At 42.4% G+C, this 23,865-nt stretch overlaps 1 protein-coding gene across 1 annotated transcript in view; it reads right to left on the bottom strand.

The window, feature by feature from the left end:
• Positions 1 to 23,865, bottom strand: part of heatr1 (HEAT repeat containing 1) — a 42,499-nt gene that overhangs the window by 15,329 nt on the left and 3,305 nt on the right. The window contains exons 5-34 of the mRNA XM_071513864.1: positions 22,919 to 23,020; positions 22,504 to 22,644; positions 21,133 to 21,344; positions 20,311 to 20,425; positions 19,954 to 20,060; positions 19,385 to 19,486; positions 18,720 to 18,837; positions 18,295 to 18,402; positions 17,351 to 17,449; positions 17,130 to 17,218; positions 16,451 to 16,662; positions 15,647 to 15,768; positions 14,804 to 15,001; positions 13,732 to 13,906; positions 12,844 to 12,992; positions 11,852 to 12,044; positions 10,837 to 11,003; positions 9,805 to 9,969; positions 8,587 to 8,829; positions 8,100 to 8,231; positions 7,692 to 7,795; positions 7,348 to 7,494; positions 6,003 to 6,121; positions 5,781 to 5,902; positions 5,102 to 5,230; positions 3,537 to 3,761; positions 2,802 to 2,931; positions 1,334 to 1,515; positions 637 to 689; positions 369 to 492 (exon numbers count right to left, since the gene is read on the bottom strand). Coding sequence (XP_071369965.1) covers positions 369 to 492; positions 637 to 689; positions 1,334 to 1,515; positions 2,802 to 2,931; positions 3,537 to 3,761; positions 5,102 to 5,230; positions 5,781 to 5,902; positions 6,003 to 6,121; positions 7,348 to 7,494; positions 7,692 to 7,795; positions 8,100 to 8,231; positions 8,587 to 8,829; positions 9,805 to 9,969; positions 10,837 to 11,003; positions 11,852 to 12,044; positions 12,844 to 12,992; positions 13,732 to 13,906; positions 14,804 to 15,001; positions 15,647 to 15,768; positions 16,451 to 16,662; positions 17,130 to 17,218; positions 17,351 to 17,449; positions 18,295 to 18,402; positions 18,720 to 18,837; positions 19,385 to 19,486; positions 19,954 to 20,060; positions 20,311 to 20,425; positions 21,133 to 21,344; positions 22,504 to 22,644; positions 22,919 to 23,020 — 4,284 coding nt within the window. The remainder of the gene's footprint in view (positions 1 to 368; positions 493 to 636; positions 690 to 1,333; positions 1,516 to 2,801; positions 2,932 to 3,536; positions 3,762 to 5,101; positions 5,231 to 5,780; positions 5,903 to 6,002; positions 6,122 to 7,347; positions 7,495 to 7,691; positions 7,796 to 8,099; positions 8,232 to 8,586; positions 8,830 to 9,804; positions 9,970 to 10,836; positions 11,004 to 11,851; positions 12,045 to 12,843; positions 12,993 to 13,731; positions 13,907 to 14,803; positions 15,002 to 15,646; positions 15,769 to 16,450; positions 16,663 to 17,129; positions 17,219 to 17,350; positions 17,450 to 18,294; positions 18,403 to 18,719; positions 18,838 to 19,384; positions 19,487 to 19,953; positions 20,061 to 20,310; positions 20,426 to 21,132; positions 21,345 to 22,503; positions 22,645 to 22,918; positions 23,021 to 23,865) is intronic.

Genomic DNA, 23,865 nt, shown 5'->3' with positions numbered 1-23,865 from the left:
CTAGCAGCAGCAGTAGTAGTAGTAGTAGTAATAGTAGTAATAATAGTAGCAGTAGTAATACTACCAGTAATAGTAATAGTAGTAAAATTAGTAGTAGTAGTAGTAGTAGTAGTGATGATAGTAGCAGTAGTAGCAGCAGCAGTAATAGTAGTAGCAGTAGTAATAGTAGTAATATTAATAGTAGTATTAGTACCAGTAATAATAGTAGTAGTAGTTGTTAGTGTAGTTAGTAAGCACAAACACTTAGTAGTTGTAATTAGTATTAGGTACTAGTCGTACTGTAGTTGTAGTAGTATTCTAGTCATCAGCAGTAATGTGTGTGTGTGTGTGTGTGTGTGTGTGTGTGTGTGTGTGTGTGTGTGTGTCACCTTGTCCAGAACATCGTATCCTTTGCTCAGCAGCGCTCTCCAGAACTTGGCTGTAGGTTTGTCAGAGTTTTCCTCCACACAGCGAGCCACACTGTGGATGAACCGCAGGATCTCCTCCAGCAGGCTGCACACAACACAGTACACACATTACTACACACAGTACACACATTACTACACACAGTACACACATTACACCAGATACATCACACTTACATCATATGAAAACTTAAATCCCTTTTCCTATTTGCTTGTCTGAAGAAACGCTCACCTTTGCTGTAGCTGCTGGAGAGATTCATCCACAATGTCACCGCTGTCTGCAACCTGGAACAGCAGCAGAGCACAGACTCACATAATTAAACATAAATAGATTTTTATTATGATCAGTTTGGCTGAGTTACTACTAAAGGAGACATTAAGTGTTAATTCAATAATGACAAAATCACTACACAGGACAATTGGGATGCTGAAGGACAAGCATTTTTTAATAAAGTGCTTCTCATCCTGGGAGTCGGGACATGCCAGGGGGTTGCGAGAAGATTTATGGAATCTCAAAGATATATCTCATATACACATTAATTAGCATGTTTTAATCTTTTAAATCTGTGATAAATGGCTTTTTTCTTGTGAAATAATCCACATTTGCAGCCTCTTAGCTTCCTTCTAACAATTAATTAAGAAAAAGAAATTCTCATTTGGTGTTTCTGCAATTTTAATTTAAAAGACTGCGGGTGGATGGTAAGCTCTGAAGTCATTTTACTGTTTTTTTTCTGTTTATTTTCGATTAATGATACTCAATTAGTACTTGCTAGCCAGTTATGCTAACTCATCAAAACAATGTAACGTTAAGAAAGACACAAAGCTGTGAAAAATACATGATTTGCCAGTTCAAAACTTTGCAAAGCTCAGTCAGAACAGAGCGACACATCAGTAAAGTCGCTCTCAGTGTGAACTTTGACCCGGCGTACCTTTCCTATGAAGCTGGAGGAGGCCAGCAGCTGGGCCATGAAGGAGACGGAGAGGAACTTGAAGTGTCTCAGCTCCTTGCTGCTGTGAGCCTCCAGGCTGAAGATCAGCTCCTCCACCTTCTCCTCCTCCTCCTCCTCCTTCCTCCTGGCTCCTCGCCGGCCAGCGGGGCGCTTCACCGGAGCTGCAGCATCATGGAGAAGAGAGGAACATACGGAGGGAAATACTTAAAAACTACCATGGAAGGTGTCTTTGAGATGAGAGCAGTTTAGAGCAGTGATTCTCAACCGTTTTCATATCAAGGACCCTAATTTAGTCCACATTAGAGCCACGGACCCCCATTTGATGAGGTTTTGTCTCTAGGACCCAAATCTGAGAATATTTTTATTGTCAGATATGATTTTGTCCAGAATTCCATGACTGCCTGTATTGTAGGTAGAGAGATAACAGAGAAACTATGATCAAAACTGTCATTCTTCTACATTCTCTAACTGTGTTAACTTCTTGTAAATGAAATAATGCTGAAGTTTAACAATTCATCAATTTGCTGGGGACCCCCTGGAACCCCCCTCAAGGACCCCCGGTGGTCCCCAGACCCCACGTTGAGAACCACTGGTTTAGAGAACTTCATGTTGAAGTTAAGGTGCTTCTGGCTAAATAAAGCTCAGCGGCTGTTTTGTGACTTTGCGCGATGGTTTTTCTTGTTTGCTGTGGCTTCGTAGTAGTATTCAACTTTAAAATATTAAACTTTGTATTGGTATCAAAGTCAATTGTCAATTGTTTACTTGTTTTCTTATTTTTCCTTTCTCTTCTTTTTTTTGGTATGTTTTGCGATCTTGTTTGGGCAGGGATGGGAGGATGCGACATGCTTTTTCTGTTATGATTGGAAAAACTGAAAACCTGAAATAAACAAAACAGGCACAAAACTGTGTTCATACAGCGTTGATAACGGTTTCCACTACAGGATCAGGAACTTTACAGCTCAGCGGTGTCGTCTTTAACAGAACTAGCCTTTCAAATCAGGGCTGAAAACGTTTCTGTTCACCAGGGCTTTTTCAGAAATCTAGGGCTACACTCATCTGCACTGTTTATTTATTTAGATCTTTTTTATTTTCTTTTGAATGTGTTTTAATGCACTTTTCACTTTTCTAATCCTCTTGCATTGTCTTTTTTTTTATCTTTCTATTTCACTTGATTTGAACTGCACTAGTTTACTTTCTACATCTGCACTTTTTAATTGTACATTTTTTGCCTTTACTGTATTTTGCATTACTCTGTAAAGCACTTTGAATTGCCTCAGTGTATGAAATGTGTTATACAAATAAAGCTGCCTTGCCTTGCCTTTATAAACCAATAATCCTTTTGACTATAAATGTGGTTTGTCTACTCTCCCAGCCACTTTATCAATTATTCAGCCATCATCAGTAGGATCTTTTGCGTTCTCTGAATCAGATGTTCAGCTGTCCTCACCCTCGTCTCTGTCCTGCGGCAGCTGCAGCAGATACTGCAGGATCCTGATGAGCGAGGTGAGCTGCTCCGACACTTCGAACTGACAGCAGAGAGAGATCCAGAAGTCCACGTCTCTCTCTAGAGCTGCATCCTGTGACCACACACACACACACACACACACACACACACACAAACTTTAGTTTACTTCACAGTGGTTAAACAAAGCCCCTTTGCTTTGTAAAGCCGGGGTTCTGTATAGCAGCACAGAACAACATTTAGGGGGACTGCTGAAAAATATTTTCCTCACAAAAAATATAAATAAAAATATTCGTTTGCCGATATATTGAGTAGAAATTGGCCTTTTATTGTTAAAAATAAGTTATTGGCCAGTCATTGCTGTCCACGTCTAATATGATGGGAATGACGCAGTTTGTTTGACTCTATATTCAATAAATAATTGATCAATACTACACTAGTCGTCTATGAGAAGCCTTTTGACCTAAATTGATTACTTGTGTTTGCTATGTTTGTTATGTTGATACTGTTTCAGAGGTTTTTCCATTCTGCCAAGATTCAAAATCTGGGGGAAAACACTGAATACTTCTAAATTTTTTTGTATTTTTGGCATGAAAATGGGAAACTAAAAGACTATAAAGACTTTAAAGAGAGCTATCAGCAGCTTCAATGCAAAAATATCAATATCAGTCTTCAAAAACCCGTATCACGTCAGATCCTAAAGGGAAAGCGGGGTCTTGCCTTCTCGCTGGCTGAGCTGGCGGTCTGCGTGGCGTGCTGCTTGAACAGGAGCAGCATTAGGACCCAGAGGAAGCGGGCGGGGCCCAGCGTGCTCAGCAGCTGGGCGAGGATGGGCAGGCGGCGGTGCTCCGGCACGTGAGGCAGAGCGTCGGTGAACACGTGCACGATCCTCGTCACCACGGCGTCCACGTGACCCGAAGACCCGCCCGCACCCGGGTCATGAGCCTGGGAGAGAGACAGAAGGAGAGATGGAGAGATGGAGAGGGGAGGGACAAAGAGAGAGAGAGAGAGAGAAAGATAGGAATGAGAGGGATAGAGGGGAGAGAGAGAGGCAAACAGAGAGACAGAGAGAGAGAGAAAAGATGGGGATGACAGAGGGGTAGAGGGGAGAGAGTATGGCAGAGAGAGAGAGAGAGAGAGAGAGAGAGAGAGAGAGAGAGAGAGAGAGAGAGAGAGAGAGAGAGAGAGAGAAGATAGGGATGACAGAGGGATAGAAGGGAGAGAGAGAGGCAAAGAGAGAGAGATGAGGAAATAAAACAGTCAGTTAAGAGAGAGAGAAAAGAGGAAAAGATGGGGAAGAGAGGGATAGAGGGGAGAGAGAGAGATGACAAGATAAAACAGTCAGTTAAGAGAGAGAGAAAAGAGGAAAAGATAGGGATGACAGAGGGATAGAAGGGAGAGAGAGGCAAAGAGAAAGAGAGAGAGAAGATGGGGATGACAGAGGGATAGAAGGGAGAGAGAGGCAAAGAGAAAGAGAGAGAGAAGATAGGGATGACAGAGGAATAGAAGGGAGAGAGAGTGGCAAAGAGAGAGAGATGAAGAGATAAAACAGTCAGTTGAGCAGTGGAGAGCAAAATGAAAACTACTAAAAAGCAACAACGAAGAAAATAAGTATAATAAGTCATTTAAAAAGAACCCAACATTAAGGCTGCCCAAAAAAGTAGTAAGTGCAAGCAGTTATGAATGAGGCCGCCAGATGTAGCGCAAGAGGAAAAAGAGTTTTCTCACTAAAGCCCCTTTCACACATACAGCGTGTTCTGTAAATTTAATGGTGCGGGAGTCATATGTGAACAGGAGCCGGTGTCCAAATGCCAGTAAATCAGTTCCTGCAATTTCTGGTAAAGTTCCATATCGACTGTATGTGTGAACGATGCCGGAACAATAATGGGACGAGCAGCAGGAGACGAGTTTATACCGTGTAAAGACAGATGGAGGGAAATACAGACCACTAGACAACGGGCTGGAGCTTTTTTAACAAAGGATTGGCAAAAATGTGGAATTAGACAGAGGGTGAAACAAGAGAAGCTGCTGAGCGTCTGAGCACACTGTGCCAAACGTCTCCACCCTCCATGTTTTCAAACTGCAGCGACTCCAGCAGTTACACATCATTTCCAGGAAATTACAACAGAGGAATTTAACAGTATTGCCAGTATTGTGTGAATGGCAGCATTACGTAAAAAAAAAAAAAGCAGAAAGGCGTGTCTTGTGTGATCAACAGAAACCGCTAACTTTACACCAATTATACGGGTTTCATGTGTGAAAGGGGCTCATGGCGTTCCTCTCACCTGGATCAGGGCAGGTATGACGGTCTGGACGGTCTTGTTGATGACCTGGAAGCTGTAGGCGTCGTCCAGCCGCATGATGCTGGCTCCCATGAAGGTGAAGATGGGCATGATGTTGTGCAGGACTTTCTCCTGGAGGGAGAGGAGGAGGCACAGGTCAGCTCAGATTCAGGTTAGTTGTCTTGATTTTTGTCATTTGTGTCTTTTGTTATGAGGTGAGATGTTGTTTTATAGCTTTTTCATCCCTGTGAAAATGAACTAAATGTAACAAAAAGCTGTATTACTGTATAGTAAACCAGTGGTTCTCAACGTGGGGTCCGGGGACCACCAGGGGTCCTTGAGGGGGTTCAAGGGGGTCCCCAGCAAACTGATGAATTGTTAGATTTCACCATTATTTTATTTACAAGAAGTAAAATAGTAAGAAGAAACACAATTAGAGAATGTAGAAGAATGACTATCTCTCTACCTACAATACAGACAGTCATGGAATTCTGGACAAAATCATATCTAACAATAAAAGTCTTCTCAGATTTGGGTCCGAGAGACAAAATCTCATCAAATGGGGGTCTGTGGCCCTGAAGTGGACTAAACTAGGGGTCCTTGATGTGAAAAAGGTTGAGAATCACTAATGTAATAATGATAATGTAATAATAATAATAATCTAATGTACTAAACCACTCACGGGGAAGATGCCAGCCACGGCTCCCAGCAGCAGCAGGGCATGATGGTGAGTCTGGGGCATCTCCGAAACCCTGACACACTGAACCACCAGCTCCACGTTGAACTTATCTTCATCCAGGACGTCTGGGAAGAAAAAAAAGACGATTTAAAGTTACAATCTCCACAATCTCCTTTTGTTGCTGCTCCTCCAACATGGCGGCACTCTGCTCCTCCCTCCACCCACCTGCAGCGACCGGGCCTCCATCAGGAGACAGCTTCTGGCAGACGTTGAGCAGGCAGCTGAGCAGAAGCTGCTTGGTGTACTCCATGTTCCCCTGCTCCGCCGCACCAGGCTCCAGGCTCCTGAGGAGGGGAGAGGAGCCACAGCAGTTAGGTCACAACAGACAGCTGCTTTGGTTTCTTTAGGTTTTCCTGAATGGAAGACAGGGAAGCCACTCTTCTTCTCCACAGTCATGTTCTAAGTTAACTCCATTTTGGACTAATGTATTCCAAATTTAGTCAGATATGTTGCATACAGTAATGGAAGCTGACCCTCTTCTGGTGGTGCTTGGAGTCTCCGATCAGTTTTCCCTGCTTAATAACTGTCAACAACAACTGCTATCTTATGCACTTATCATAGCAAAGAAACTTATTTTAATGTTTTGGAAAAAGGCAGAGGTCCCTAGGGCTGGGCAATATATCGATATTAAATCGATATCGTGATATGAGACTAGATTTTGGATATCGTAATATCATGATATGGCATAAGTGTTGTCTTTTCCTGGTTTTAAAGGCTGCATTACAGTAAAGTGATGTCATTTTCTGAACTTACCAGACTGTTCTAGCTTCTTCTATTATTTGCCTTTACCCACTTAGTCATTATATCCCCATTACTGATGATTATTTATCAAAATTCTCATTGTGTAAATATTTTGTGAAAGCACCAATAGTCATCCCTACAATATTGTCGCAATATTGATATTGAGGTATTTGGTCAAAAATATTATGATATTTGATTTTGTCCATATCGCCCAGCCCTACTTACAACTGAACATTTAGCCCACTTCGTAAAAAATACCGAGATATATATCGTGTATCGTCATTCAGCCTAAAAATACCGAGATATGATTTTTGGTCCATATCGCCCAGCCCTAGAGGTCCAACCTGCCAAAATATGGTTGGAAGAAATAGTAAAACTTTCTCACCTGGAGAGAATACGGTTCTCGCTATTAAACAAACTGAAACAGTTCAACAGGGTCTGGCATCCCCTTCTCCAATACATTGATAACTCAAACTGATCAGTTGTATAATATTGATGGCCCCCTTTGGTGTGACAAGACATAAAGTCCCGGGAAGGTGGGAGGGGGGTGGGATAAGGGGATAGTTGTATACATGTCTTTGTTTTTGTTTTGTTTTTTCTTTTCTCTTCTTTTCTCTTTGTTGGTTTGTTCTGTAAAGCGAGGTCTAATCTGTAATACTGAATGTATTTTACGACTGCTTCCTCAATAAAAAAATATTTAAAACACATGAATGGAAGATAGGCAGCCTGTGCCACATCGTCAAGGTGTTAGGTGCTGAGGCGGTTTTACCTGTTGAGCAGGGAGAACAGAGCCGGCACCAACATCTGGGCTCTCTTCAGCTTCTTCTTGTGCTGCAGCAGCTCCAGGATCAGAGTGACCCTCTGCCACGGCACGGCGCCCTCCTCTGGCCCCGCCTCCCCGCTCTCCTGAGCTTTCCTAATGAAGGGACAGATTGGTGATGCATAAAAATCAATAGATAAAAGCTCTGTTGTTGGTTCCTAACGTTCAGCTTGAACCCAGTTGTCGAGGGCCAAGAGGGTTTCTCATTCAGACACAAGCCGACTTCTCTAACCTCTCTAAGTAAAGGAATCAGAACCAGCAGATGTTGTAACAGACTGTAAACTGAGTCTCACCTCTGCAGCATCTTGCTCCTGCGGGTCTGCTGCACCGTCACCGTGACTTTGGGCTTTTCTGGAGGAGCGAGCTCGTTGGCCACCAGCTCCCCATCCACTGCAATCTGTGGGATAATGGCATTTTTATTTAAAAATACCAGAAAATGTTTGAATTTTGTACATTTTTTGGCATTAATTGCTAAATAGGTGTATATAATGGCGTGGAAAATTAGCTACAAGTCATTTTTCATTTCATTGGTTTCAAGTGTTAAATGTGTTGTAAATGTCTGTAAATGTTTCAAACGGTGAATGTTGTTTTCTGCTACTGTGTCTCACATGCATTTTTTTATTCTGTGCTGTACTGTAAACTATCCCTCAGGACATTAAATGTCACTGTACGGTTTAGGCCGTTGAATCACGTTCTCTCACCGCTTTGAAGACGCTGCTGATGGTGTTTGCAACCAGAGGGTTCCTGCTCTCCACCAGCAGGTCGAACATCACTCCCAGCAGCTGCTGCTGGATCTTCTCGTCTCCGAGGGCCGAGAAGAACGGCTTGGTGATCTGCAGACGGAGGGACGGTCAGGGGGAGGTTCATTCAAACCACTTTGTTTTAAGAGTTTCAGGAGCCTAACCTGTTATTCTAGGAATCAAACCTGGCAACAGAAATCTAAATCTAAATCTAAATGTGTTCTGTTGTCATTTAGATTCTGTTACCCAGTTCTGTTGTGTCTTTGCTTGTCATCTTGATTTTTTGTTTCCCTCTTTTTTTTGGAGGTGGGATGTTTTTAAAATCCCCTAGTTTCTCTTTTTTTTTTTAATCTCAACTGTACAAATCAATAGTTTGTATCTCTATGTGCTTTTAATCTAAACGGAATGAATAAATAAATAAATCTCAGAGCTGCTGGTGAAGTCTGACCTGCTCCAGGGCCATGATCTGGAAGCTGGGGATGTCGGGGTACGGCTGGGCCGAGGTCCTGAGAGCCCGCAGAAACAGATCCAGACAGGACCGGTTCTTCACCAGGAGAGGGGCCGACGCCTCGTTGTACTTCCCCAGGACCAGCTGCATGAGCTGGGCCTCGTTGCGCAGCAGAGTGGGGGGTTCGGGTCCGCTCTGCTCCAGGAGCCACTCCAGGACCGGCAGCAGAGCCGACAGGACGGACTGCAGGGGAAGGAGGAGACAGTCTGGTCAGTGAGATTTTAACAATAAATATTAGAATGTATATGAATTAAACAGCATGATACTCCTCCTGCAGCCTGAACATACAGAGTTAAAAACAGTTGAAATGAAATTTGACTGAAACTGAGTAGAAAAAAGAAAACACTATATGTTTATTTTTATAATATTTGATATTTGTAAGTATGCATACATAATGTTTTTTTTTTGTTTTGTTTTTTACTTTTATAAAATGTTGAAAACTCAATAAACATTGTTGAAAAAAACCAAAAAATAAAACACGGCAGCATGTAGCTTCAGTTAGGGCTGCACAATTATGGCTGAAATGAAATAAAACTGCCAAATAAAATAAATATAATAAATAAAATGTATTAATACAATTTTGTTATATACAGATATTGTGATCACAGTTATTCATGATTATTAGTCTTTGTGACACAGTTATTTTACTGCACTTTTGGCATCTTATGTCAACATCTTGTCTATTCATAAACTATAGTGGACATTCTAAAAAAGGAAAGAATTTTTTTTTTTAATATTACTAGTAAGCCAATAATCTACCATTATCAAATGTGGAAATTAAAGTTGCGATACACATTTTTAACTGTGCAGCTCTAGCTTCAATGTGAGCAAAACCTGTCTCTAAGCTGTCCCACTTTTTTTTGTTTTTAAATATAATCTTAATAGTATTTCTGATTTATTGCACAGATGCAATGAACTCTAAGCTGCATAACGTCTCACTTAGACAAAAATATATATATATCTGTATTATTTTTATGGTATTTCTGATTTATTGGATAGTTTACAGTGAAGAAAGATGTGAAGGAGAGAGGGGGATGACATGGTCCGAGGCTGGACTCAAACCTGGGATGTTGCAGGTACATGTTATGTACCTTAACCATCTGAGCCACCATGATGACCCCCCCCCCCACACACACACATGTCCCACCCCCTCCTCACCTCTCCGTTGACCTGGCCCAGCGTTCTTAGCAGGGTGTTGGCGGTGTAGGAGGGGCAGCCGGGCGCCTGGACGCTCTGCAGCAGCTGCTCCATCGACGCCTGGAGCTTCTTCTGCTGCGTCTTCCCTTTCCCCGACACACACTCCTCCTGCAGGACGCCCAGAGCCTGAGGACCAGATGAGGACCAGACCGAGACCGTCAACAACCACACACAGACTGTCGCTGCGTTCACACTGCAGGACTTTGTTTTGGATGACAGCGATGCGGAAAAGACACACAGAGTAACAATAACAAAAGACGTCACATCTGTTTTTTGGACAGACGCTCCTCCTGCTTGTTTTAAACATGTCGGTTACAGTTTGTCCCTTCGAGTTTTGACAGAATTTTTGCCGTCTCCCCAAATGCCAATCAAGTCGGCTTTTTGTCTCTCTTTCCACTGTTGTGTCTTCTTGTCCTTCATGCCAAAGCTGCTCAGCCAAGCTGCCATGGAGCCAAAATGATAACATCTGTCTCAAGTGAATGATGTAAGATTTACTGATTGTCATGACAACGCTGACAAATTCCAATGTGAGCATTCAATACACGGCGCATTTAGATCACATGCCTCTGGATCCATTTTTTTTTTAAATTTCTTCTAAATTACGTCAAATTTCTAGGCTATTTATATAATAATAATAATAATAATATCCAACTGATCCTCAAATTTCCCAAAATTTGATAATATGTAGAAAATATTTCGTGAATCGTGATATTTTCTGCGGTATATTATCGAAGACTGGCCTTAGCCTAGTTCACACTGATTAGAAAACATCAGATCTGAGTCACAAAAATCTGAATTGGGACACTTTCAGCTGCAGTGTAAACGTAGCAGGCTTGCATTCATCAGTCCCTTTGGAGCAGGATCTAGGATCACTAACCGTCTTGTTCATCATGACTTGCTTTATATTCCCTCTGTAGTGTAGCTACAGATGTGTTGAAATACATATAACTGAGTAAGTGAGGGAGTGAATGTGTGTGTGTCCCTCAGTCTCACCTGGCTGATGTAGGACGGGTCAGCGATGATCTCCTCTGTGTTCTTTAGAAGTCGCTCTATGATTGGCTGGAAGGGAGCGGCTCCTGATAGGCTCTGCAGGGTGCCGAGCCCCGCCCTCCTGACCTCGCGGACCGGAGAGCTGAGACAGCCGAGCAGGGAGGGGACCACTGAGACACACACACACACACACACACACACACACACACACACACACACACACACACACACACAGTTTAGGTTCTGCTCTTCTAGGCCATTTCGTCACAAATGAATCCCACTTTTGGGTAACGTTTTATAATAATAACCATAACTAATAAATGGTGAATTTTATCACATTACACACATAATGTGCATTAATTAATCATGAATTAATGACATGCTAATAGGGCTGAACAATTAATCGAAATTTTATCGAAATCACAATATGGCCTACTGCAATTTTCAAATCGCAGGAGGCGCAATATTTGTTAAAGGTGAAATGTGTCAAAATACCATTTTAAATGAAATATTGTGGTGCTGCAGAGATGTCCTGGCCTACACAACATATTCTACAGACTTAAGAAAACATCTTTGTTTGGTACAGATCCCCGCAAAAATCACACCATAATCATTTTAATAGGTTTTTCAATGAAAATGAGAATAATGATGTAAAAATGATCATTCCCTCTAATATCGCAAATCATATCACAATTGCAACAGTCATAATAATCACAATTAGATATTTTTTCAAAATCGTTCAGCCCTACATGCTAATACATCAATTAATCATTAATTTATTGTATCATAACTGTTATAAGCATGATGTTGGCCCCTTCATTTTTCTCAAACCAGAAACTTTTTGGGGGGTTAACATCCTTTTATTTCAAAAACAACAAAGGATCAGCACCACTCAATAACAATAACAACACAACAAATAAACATCCATCCTTAAATTATCCCCCAATCCCACATCCTCCCATTCCCTCACTCCACAGACTCTTAAGGCTGTTCCATTCCCTCAGTCCTCTCTTCTTACCTGGTGACTTGTCTGATGCCAGCTCAGCCAGGGAGCCGGCCGGCTGGGTGCTGAGCAGCGCTCTGCCCACATACAGAGCCTGGGTCTGCAGGATGGCGCTGACCTTCACGTCCAGCTGGTCTCCCTGGTTGTTGCTGTAGCCCCACAGCACACACAGGAACTTGAAGAGCGCCGCCGGCTCCTTCAGGTGAACCTGGGATGGACAGGAGAGAAAGGGTTGTTCTGGGAACTGATAGCACAGTGAGATGACCAAATGACCAAATGCTGGAAATTTATGATTTTAGTGTGTGAATGGTCTTTATCATTTATCATTTGGAGGATTGTTTCTATTCTATTCTTGGCTGATTAAATCGTGAAAGTGGGTGGCAGGATTTACTAGCCCATGTGTCAGGGTTCCCACACCGTTTCACCGATGAAATTACAAAACCTTTCCATGACTTCTCCATGCCCCTTTGCAAGTTCACATGCCCAAATTTTAATGAGACTGAATTAAAAAGTAATCATCAAAACATCAGCTACACTAACTTTATGCATTAGTTTGTTTTTCACTTTAAAATCAAGGATTGTTATAATATTCCTCGACTGTTTCGGAGCCAGCCACAGCTTCTTGTAACATTTTATAGTATTCAAGAAAATAAAAATCATTAACTTCACTAAACTAAAATTCCATGACTTTTCCAAAAATCTTCTCCCTTTTATAATTTTTCATCACTTCTCCAGGACTGGAAAACACTATTTTATACTTCCCTGACTTTTCCAGGTTTTCCAGGAGTGTGGGAACCCTGATGTGTGCTAGCAAATTTGTCCTTGTACACAAAAATGTCAGTTCCCTGCACTGTGTGTATGTCATTTAAAGCACAGAAACATAAAAATACACAAACATTACATAAGATTATTATAGAAAACACTGAATTCACACAACCCGGCACACACCCCTCCTAGCAGAAGGCTACGTACCAAGCATGCAAATAACAGGAGATGAATAAAAGCACCTGGAAGAGCAGTTTCATCAGCTCCCTGAAGCTGCTGGCCATCGCTCCCTGGCTGGCGCCGTTGATGATGACATGGAAGAGGCGGCAGATCAGACCCAGGTAACAGCAGGTGTTGGTGTCCAGCTTCTCCGGGTTCCACCACACCTCGCCTGACACACACAAAACACAGAGTTTGGGTAGCTGGTTTGGTTAGTGTTCCCCAAATCCAACAGTTCATCAAGCGTGTTCCCCAAATCCAACTGTTTGTCAAGCATGTTCCCTAAATCCAACAGTTCACCAAGCGTGTTCCCTAAATCTAACAGTTCACCAAGCATGTTCCCTAAATCCAACTGTTTGTCAAGCATGTTCCCTAAATCCAACAGTTCATCAAGCGTGTTCCCCAAATCCAACTGTTTGTCAAGCATGTTCCCTAAATCAAACTGTTTGTCAAGCATGTTCCCCAAATCCAACTGTTTGCCAAGCTTGTTCCCTAAATCCAACTGTTTGCCAAGCTTGTTCCCCAAATCCAACTGTTTGCCAAGCTTGTCCCCCAAATCCAACTGTTTGCCAAGCTTGTTCCCCAAATCCAACTGTTTGTCAAGCATGTTCCTCAAATCCAACTGTTTGTCAAGCATGTTCCTCAAATCCAACTGTTCATCACACATGTTCCCCAAATCCAACTGTTCTTTAGCTATATGTTCCCCAAATTAAACGTTCTTTAAGCGTACGTTCCTAAAATCCAACTGTTCATCAAGTGTGTTCCCCAAATACAACTGTCTGTTAAACGTGTTCATCATCTACATATCATCATTTTAGTACACACTACTGGTGGCATAAGAACTACCCAATTTATCAAAAACATGATTTAGAAAAAAAGCATGTTGGGTCTATACACAGACGCAAAACTACCTTTGAAGGACGTGTCATGACACTTGAGAGAGGAGATGAATCCTCTCAGCAGTGAGATCAGGGCGAGGCTGTACTCTCTCTCCAGTCCCTCCCCTGGTTTCCCCCCTGCTGTTCGGAGGTAAAGAGTCAGGGCCTCGGAGAAGGAGGCGGGAGCAACGACTCGCCCCTCTGCGTCCTGTTAAACCACACAGACAAAAACACAACCATTATTATGAGGCTTTGTAATACTGTGGAAGGAAAACGAGAGAGAGAAACACTTTGCTTCATCTGGTTCTAAAAGGGAAAGAGACATTGTGGGCAATTTTAAGAAAACTAATAGCGTACTTACTGCACATCAGATTTAAAAATTATCATTACAAACCCAGTGAACTATGGCTTAAGAAAATCTGAGGACAATTCTCATTAGCTGGACAATAAAAGTGCCCCTACTGTGCTGTACTGAGTCCTGTTTTTAGCTGTACAATGCTATTTCAACTGTTTCTCTGGTCTCATCAGTTGTTGTTGTTGTTGTTGGTATGGTATATGATGTGATGTTTTTATATATATATTTTAAACACTGTCTCCAAATCGAATTTACCTTATTGAATTCTTGAATAGTAATTGAATTCCTTAACTGAATTTACCTTACTAAATTGGATTCGTTAAAGTCACACTGAAATTAAAGATGACTTTTTCTCTATCATACATACATCTATTTGACAATTTATGCCAAAAAAATAAGAAAAAAATTTGCATTTTCTCACATTTTTATATTAACATCTCATTACTTTTACTTCCTAGAAAACAGAACATTTTTAGTGGTGACATCATCGTGTACCAGGAAGTGTAAATAAAAAGTCCAACCAATAAAACACCACAGATTTTTGAACAGTCTCATCCCTCCACCTCTCCTGTCAAATGAAACTGCCTTTCTCTCCCTAACTGATCTCCCATTGGTTTACACTTTTGAACGATCCCTCCCCGCGTTATGTCCCGCCCCCACATCCTGTTTCAACAGGAAATACATCACATTAAGGAAGCAGGAGGCTCTCAGAATGCAGTTTCATTGGGACTTTAATGTTCCCCCTCTCACCTGGGCGTCTTCGTCCCTGCTGAGCTCCAGCAGGGGGCGCTCCAGCAGTGTGTAGAGCCTCTGGGCGGTGAGGAGGTGCTGGGTCTCGCTCAGCTCCCCCAGGCCCTGCAGCAGAGTCTGGGTCAGCACCAGGAAGGACGCCCGCTCCCTCAGACCGGAGCCCCGCTGCTGCTCCACCGACTGGGCCAGCTTCTCCAGCTGAGGGGGGGGGGGGGGGGAGATGAGAGGATGAGGAGAAGGATATTTCTGGAAAAGCCATTTTTGAGGTCTCTCCTGCTGCCTTCACATCATATGGGAATAATGATTGCAATAGATTGATGGTTAAGAATAGGGATTTCACAATAGGGTGTCCTGGCACCCTTTTCATGTGAAAAAACAGCACTTGCTAATTCACTCTACCAGTCTCGGCTTGACTAAAAATGTTCAGGTTCATGTTGCTGATTGAATAAACAAGACGAGACCGAACAGTGAATGCAAGTGCTGATTTTTCCTTGTTATGAGAGTAGAGATGTGTCATATAAACAAAATATACATCAACATCAACTTTTGTAATCTGGCTTAAAATAAAATAAAACGAAAATAATTTCAGCCAAGTAAGAGAAAAGGGCGTACGCCAGCCACTAGAGGGCAGCAGGTGAAATTTAAAAACCTTCTGGCGTCGTTTTGTGTTTACTTTTCCAGCTGCTTCCAGTAGCAATCATGTCATTATCAAAGCCACACAAACTTCAAATGGAATCAATCATCAGGAAGATGGATGACATCAAACTAGCATAATAACTGAGAGGATCTCTGTTTGTCTGATTTCTGTAGACAGAGGGAAATAAAACCAGGGAGGAGACTCACAGCGTCCCGTCTGGAGAAATGCTCCATGTTGGCCAGGTTCTTGGTCAGAGTGGAGACGAGACACTGGTTTGCCAAACCTAAGAAGTCGGGTTCAGAGCTTCGCTTCAGCACTTTCTCCAGCTCTGTGGGGCAAAAAAACATTCTGATGTTAATTCACTTTCAGGTCTACTCTCACAAAGACACGTGTTATGCTCTTAGAGTAATCCTGATTCAAATATAATGTTCATTGTCATGTTATGCAGGAATTTAAGCTTATTCTACTGCTGCACTCATTGTAAGCTAATCTGAGCATCAGCTAAATGGCATAAATGTCAATAGCTCTCAAGTAAGTCCTTATGTTAAGTCTGATTTTTGAAGGATTTGAGAGGAAATTGTTGTAAACTCCTGTACGGTTTACTTCTACTTTAAACTTACTTTTCCAGTGTTTTTATCGTTTCCGCAAATAAACAAAACTAAAACAGGCTGTTTCCAAGTTTCATCATCTTAAATTAAAAGGTTTTAAGGCCTTTCTATTGCCATGCAGCATGAAATATAAGTGAATGAGCAAATTAAATGAAGATGAAAAAAACATAGACTTATAATATGTTTGCATGACTGAGCTGATTTCTTACAGGAAAACAACACACCCAAAAATCACAACTCTAAAACTGAATTTAACACTTGAAATGCAATATTCACGTGTACTTCAAGACCTCTTTAAGCTGTGAGTTTAGATAATATAATTCAAGACATTTCACTGTGAAAACTAAACTACAAACTTTCCTTCCTGACACTAAAAGGTTGTGACTAGTTTTTGTTCGTCACCTTGAGCCCAGTCCAGGGTGAGCGGGTGCTGGGTGAGGACGGTGCAGCGGGCCATGCAGCAGGCCAGCTGCAGGGGGGCGGAGTCCGGCCGGGCGGAGCTGACCACCAGGAGGGGCAGCAGCGTCCAGCCCGCCCTCTCAATAAGCTCCGCCCCCCCCTTCACCAGGCGGGGGTCAGACAGGAGCCGCACTGCTTCCTGCAGCACCGCCAGCCTGCAGACAAGACAGAGGACACACAGTATTATATAGACACATTTATACTACTACTACTACTAAAAAGAAGAAGAAGAAGAAGGAGAAGAAGTATTATAGAATAAATGAACAATAAGCTATATAGTCTAACAAATGACATAAAATCACTGAATCATAATAATTCATAACAATAATAATTCAGACATTAAATAATACATCTTAAATTGTACATAATGATAATACTAATAATTTTGTGAATAGTAAGCAAAAAAAAAAAAATAAAAATAAGAATAACCAATAGAATAAAAGAATGGAGGAGAAACATCTGGGTGTTATCAAAGTAATGACAACGATGCAGCTGATGTGATGTCAATGTCAGTTATGGGTGAATATTTAGTGAATACATATATTTTTATGTAATGCAGATGTGTGTGTGTGTGTGTGTGTGTGTGTGTGTGTGTGTGTGTGTGTGTGTGTGTTCTACTGACCACTGATCAGCCAGAGAAATGTCTCTTCTCTGCAGCAGTGACAGCAAACAGGAGACAATGTCTTCTGGATCCAGACGATCCATGAAGACCTAAACAACAACAACAACAACAACAACAACAACAGAACAACAACACTGAGCAAGAGTTCAAAGGCAGGGAGAATGTGAATGAGATGTTTTCCCAGGTGGTTTTGGAGTGAAACCATCTGAAACCCAGCTGACCTCCAGGGCTTTGAGGGCAGCAGCCACGACCTCCGGCACGTCGTCCCTGAGCCGCTCCACCACCGCCTGCTTCAGGAAAGACTCGTCCAGACTCTCCTGCTGTGACACACAGAGACGCTACAGTGAGAAACACTGTCCACACACCTACAGTTTGTTTTCTTTGGTCTGAACCACGGAGGAACAGTTGACTTTGTTGTGTTTTCGTATTTGGTTCGTTTAGGTTCACACTGGCCAATTACAAGCAAACCAGGGCTTGTAAACAAAAGTCACATGACTCACAAGTAGCTCTTTTATAGGAGTTTTGGTAAACTGCAGGTTAGAGAGTCAAAACAAATCTGATTCCAGTCCCTTTACCTAAGCATGATGGACTTTTCTTGGCTGTAAATTATCTTCTCTCTGTTCAACAAAACCGTATTTGTGTGGTCAGTTCTAATCCTGAACTTTAAATGTGAAGAGGAAGATTTGGCCCTAAAGAATTGATTGCATTTTGTTACTCGACTGATTGTTGTTTTTCATGTGAAAGCTATAGACTTTGTTGTGTTTTTGTATTTGGTTAGTTTAGGTTCATACTGCCCAAAAACCAGGACTTGTAAACAAAAGTCACATGAATCAAACTCTCACTTATTGGACACTTATTTGGTCACCTGTCATCCTGCAGGTTAGAGAGTCAAAACAAATCTGACTCCAGTTCCTTCAACTTCTCTCTATCTCAGCATGATGGACTTGTCTGCACTCTTTGCTGTAAATGATCTTCTCTGGTGTTCAACAAAACTGTTTTTATTGTCTGCTCCTGAACTTTAAATGTGAAGAGGAAGATTTGGCCCTATAGAATTGCTTGCATGCTGTTACTGGACTGATTGTTGTTTTTCATGTGAAAGCAAACAAAAATGTCAATACAGAAGGAAAGAAAACGCCAAAAAAACAAAAGAGCTCTGCTGACATACCTGTCCGGAGGAGATGAGGCCCATCAGATGCTCCACAGCCAGGCTGCGGACGGAGGGCAGCGGGTGATTCAGACTGAGCAGCAGGGAAGTGTCCGAGTCGCCCAGGATCTGCAGACGGACACGACACAGGTCAAGTCACGTTTCTGTCTTTACAGTGTCACTGCTCTCATGTCTTTTCTGTCGTTTTTTAACACTGATTTTATTCTGTTTGGTTACGTTTTTGGCTTTTATTTTGTATTTTCTGCCTGGTGCTTTTGTGTGAGCGCTCATGAACACGGCCTTTCTGTATTCCAACATCTCAGTTTGAGGAGTTATTTTCTTCCATTGGTGCGTGTCAGCTCCTCTTGCATCTAGTTACCCTGCTCTTCACACACACACACACACACACACACACACACACACACTCTATCTCCTCTCGTACGTACCTGGTATTTTCCGCTGCTCATGGACAGAGAGAGGAACTGGTGGAAGAGCTGCTTCTGTTCTGTGTTGCTGACGTCTCCGACATGAGCAGCGACTGCAGCCTCCAGAGCTGTGCAGTACCTGAGCAGGGAGAACACAGGTTAGTGTTCAGCATCAGAACAGACTAACTAACATCAAGTTAGTCTCATAACACCATGTGGTAATGCACAATACTGTATGTTTTTACATTTTAGACACCTAGCTGACGCTCTTGACCTGAGTGACTTAAAATGAGTGTTTTTACATGCACACTGATACTGGGACTAATCAGCTTAAAGCCCATGGAAAGATAGTTCCCATGTAAGATTGCCTTGTAAAAATATAATTTGCGGTCTTGTGTACATATAAATACGGTATAAAAATATGAAAATTCAATTATACTCCAATCGTTAAATACATTTTTGCTCTTTTCCTGACACTTAGTAGGCAGAGTTTTCCAAGGAGACAGCTGACATCGGCAATCTCCAACCATCATAATTTAGGAGAAAATATTTCAACTAAATGGGTCAAAGTGGCAACATGTACATGGATTCATTTGACAGTTTTACTAGTTTCTGGTTCCTCAACATTAAAGAGCATCAGCTGAATGCCTAAAATGTGAAACATGGTGGTATTTAGTCAGACTCACTTGGACTCGAACAGTCGCACCAGAGGCAGCAGGCGCTGGTTGAGGGCGGCGACGTGTTCGTCAGTCGGCTCGTTCTGACTCAGATATTCATCCAGCAGCAAACTGCAGGAACAACAACACCGGTCACTCAGCTATAACTTTTCAATACGCTGAAGGCAGCATGGGGAAATCATAATCATACACAGTGGCCGGTTTACTGTGTACATTTGCATACAGCAAAAAGGAACCTGCACTGCATGGTGAAACAAGACTAAGAGTCTAACAGCCTGCGACGTTGAATTTTGTGGAAGAGTCTCTGCTGAGAATCGAACTCGGGTCTCCCGCTTGAGAGTCTGTAGTCTAACTCCCTGTGGCTCATGTGACCCAGAGAGCGGTGAACAGAGAGACCGACCGACTAACAGTACCACCCATAGCTAAAAATAAGACATCCAATAACTGTATTTAAGACACTGATCCCTCTTAAGGCTTTAAATTATGTAAGTTATTGTAACCACCAGGCTATAGTCCTTCCCTCAAACTCAAAAATCAGATGTTTCTTAATATTTTTTGGGGGAAGGCTGTGTGTTTACCGAGCCACAGTGTTGTCCAGGCCTTTGGTGAGGGGAACGGCCTGCAGGATCGACTCCAACACTCTGCAGTGACTGGGAGCCGGAGTCTCGGCCTCCTCCATCTCCACCTCATCTGGGAAAAACAACAGGGAAGAGATTATTTTAGATTTTTTAATCATCCTCGGTGGTTAATCGTTATAATGTTCAGTTCACAGAGCGTATCCAGAAGAGGTAGTGTGCAACCCTTTTGTAAGGGTTGGGAACTGGATTTATGTGTCCATGTGTACTGTAAATTCAAACAACAACAAAACAGATCTCAGTAAGACTTTGTGTCTAAACCCTGCGGCCCTGTGTCTCACCAGGTGTGTTGTTGAAGACGGCGTGCAGCAGGTGGGGCAGCAGGTAGCGCAGCAGCGGGCCGACGTCATGCAGCGCCGCCAGGAGCTGCAGCGTCGCAACCAGAGACGACATGCAGCACAGACGACCGCAGGCTCTGAGGAGGAACAGGCAGCGGTGGAAGAAGTACTGAGATGTTTTACTTCAGTAAAAGTAGCAATACAACAATGTAAAGATACTCCATTACAAGTAAAAGTCCTGCATTCAAAATCTTACTTAAGTAAAAGTACATAAGTATTGGCAGCAAAATGTACTTAGAGTATCAAAGTAAACTTACTCATTATGCAAACTGTCCCCATTTAGAGAGTTATATTTTTCATAAATTATTGGAATATTAATACTGATTTATTGACATACATGTACATGTAAGCAGCATTTTAAAGTTGTCAACGTGAAGCTAATCTTAACAATTTAGCTATACTTTTGGGTAGTCTAATCTATAACAATGCTATTTTATAGTTATTTTATAAGGATGATCAAATGTTTTTAATATAAAATATTGATCTGAAAAGTAACTAGTAACTATAGCTGTGAAATAAATGTAATGGAGTAAAAAGTACAATATTTCCCTCTAAAATGTAGTGGAGTATAAGTACAAAGTAGCATAAAATGGAAATACTCAAGTAAAGTACAAGTACCTCAAAATTGTACTTAAGTACAGTACTTGAGTAAATGTACTTAGTTACTTTCCACCACTGGGAACAGGCATATTAGACTGCAGCCTCCGATCTGAACATGCTGGCTATGAACACGCCTCTAAACTAAATTATATGATCGATCTGTTCTCCGTGGATCTGCACCCACCTGGGCCCGACAGCTCCCTCCTTCTGGTTCTGCAGCAGGACGATGAGGCAGCCCAGACCCTCTTTATCCAGGACCGGCTCTCTGAGCAGGGACTTGCTGATGTGCAGGGCGAGCGTGTCGACCAGACTGGCCTCCATCACCACCTTCACAGCCAGCTGGCACACGATCATGTAGGTGGCTGCCTTGTAGTCCGCCAGGGACGACTTCAGACCCTGGAGCGGGCAGAGAGACATGTCAGCAAAATAACTGAAAAGGGGAATTTGTGTTGGAAATAGGCCTATCTTCATAAGAATGGGGGTAAAAAATGTAAATACACTGCCTGTGAAAAGTCTGGACCCTCCTGATTGAATGTTCTGTGTTTCTCATTCTCTTAAAGCCATTTTGATCTAAAGGCTTCTGCTTAAATGTTTGAAATTTGTTTCTCAGACAAATATAAATAGTGAAGTTGATCCTATGTATGAATTTCTTTACAAAGCCTTTGTCTTTCCATCAAGGCAAAGGGCGGCTGCTTTAAAGAATCTAAAATAAAAGATAGTTTTGATTTGTTTTACACTTTTTTTGGTCGCTGCATAATTCCATTTGTGTTATTTCATTATTTCATTGTCTTTAAAATGTGGAAAATAGTGAAAATAAAGAGAAATGTGCTGTGTCCAAACTTTTAACTGGTAGTGTATATAAACAGGAATTCCCATTAAAAAGGAAATAAAAACACTGTCTGTGTTTGCATGTGGGATAGCTTCACACAGACTATTTAAAGAGAAACTTAACCCCAAACCCAAATCTGTGTAAAGCCTGACATCTAATGGTAAAAAGCATGTTACTGATTTTGCCATCTGCTACTGGCAGATCTCTGGTACCAGGTGATGTCACTAACTGTAGGTGACATCACCACACACACAACAATTGGCTGTAAAAATATAATCGATACCGATTGTGCTTGTCAAAGTCCACACAGGCCGATATCGATTGTTTAGCGATATATCGGTGCATCAGTATCCTGGTTCCAGACTCCTGAATCTCGTCCCGCCCACTTTTCAGATTTTGTCGAGCGATTCAGAGAGTCTGGGGTTTCCCTCGTCAACGGCTTGTTCTCGCTCTGAGAAACAATCGAGCCAATCAGAGCCTTTGTGGGCGGGACTAAAGTTTGAACCGTTCGTGGGACGGTTTTTCACTGGCATTTCAGTAGAATGGATTTGTTGAATTTGAAATCTGAAAATAACGTCAGAGCGGCCAGATACGTCGGTCAATAGTGATTGGTTCGGGAGAAAATCAACCCCCCCACTCAGAAAATGGGAACAAAACGGCCATTCAGTCTGAATAACAGGCTAGAGCATCAGTAGTGCTAACAGCTGTTCACTGGTCCCACCTTACCCTCTGAACGTAAGGCAGCAGTTTGGAGATGATGGTGTCCGACACTTTCTCCACAGCGTCCAGAGCCGGGACGATGGTGGAGGCGTAGAAGGAGAAGATCACTCTGAGCTGGGAACAGTTACCAGAGCGTCCCGAGTACGCCTGCAGAGAAGAAGACAGAGGGAAGTAAGGAAGATTTGATGGTTCTCAGTCAGTTCTCAGCTTCCTTTGATAACAGGTTTTTTGCTTGTATTTTTGATTTTGCTTGAAAATCTTGCTGATAAATAATATAAAGTAGAAGTGTAATGAGGGACAGGAGCCAAATGCTGAACACCAGAACTAGAACCGTCCTTTGATTTCAACATTTCAAAAATCACACACACACGTGAAGCGGTCTGACTCGGTGTGATGCGGTGTGACAGACGAGTCAGTTTACCTTGATAGACTTGGTGACCAGGGTGCAGATGAAGTCCATGAAGCTCAGGTCTTTGTAGCAGTGAGTGATGAGCGTTCCTCTGGCCAGAGGCACGCCTGGTTTCTGAACAGACAAACACCAGGCTGACATCAATTACTCTCCCATGATTCCTGGTTCTGTAAATTGCAGTTATCGCACAGCACACACTGACTTGGTACAGAGTTCCTTCTGCAACGCTGTCCTCTGCAGCTGTGATTTCACTTTCTTTATCAAGACAAAGAGTTTATCTGAACTCTGCAGTGTTTCCTCCTTTAGTTCAGTTGGTTTGTCCAGGTGAGATCGATGACCTTTGAACTCTGGTGGCACCAAATAACGACACTGAGAGTCTCACCGAAAGTTTCCACAGGATCCGTCATTTCCACGCTTTCCATTCATTTTCTATGTAAGCAGCTGTGCAATGCATTCTGTTAGCGCCGCGGTGCGTTTCGAGAGACGGGGCGTCACGTCGGCCGCTCCACATTTGCATAAAGTTGAGGTCTAGGCTACTTTATGCAAATCAGGAGCGTCCAACGTGACTCGCCGCCTCTAGAAACTCCCGAAACTCGCGTACAAACTTTAAAACTAACCGTTGTCGATCTAAAATGAAGACAGACTCAGCAGCTGCACGGCTTATTTCTCGGCTCAAATGTTTTCAGAAACGCATTTCGGTGAACTATTTTCGTAATAGGCCCAGTGAGTGACAGCGTTCGTCCAATCAGGTGCAGCAAGGAACCAATATCAAAGCACTATCAAGCGTCCAATACTGCTGTGTGAAATGATGCCCCTGTGAAAACGTACCATTAGTCCTCTAACAAGAGAACTGCGGTGCGGTTCATTAATCAAACCGACTACAGGAAACCACCCTGAAACTCAAGGGATTATGGGTAGAAGGAGACGGATGTTGGCATCTGATAGCCAGAGGTTCCCAT

The sequence above is a fragment of the Centroberyx affinis genome, unplaced genomic scaffold (genome assembly GCF_046629955.1).
Source record: "Centroberyx affinis isolate AG114_WGS23_722 - 3 ecotype Tasmania unplaced genomic scaffold, CSIRO-AGI_Caff_v1 ptg007590l_1, whole genome shotgun sequence".
Taxonomy (NCBI): domain Eukaryota; kingdom Metazoa; phylum Chordata; class Actinopteri; order Beryciformes; family Berycidae; genus Centroberyx; species Centroberyx affinis.
This window is presented reverse-complemented; position numbering and strand designations above follow the sequence as displayed.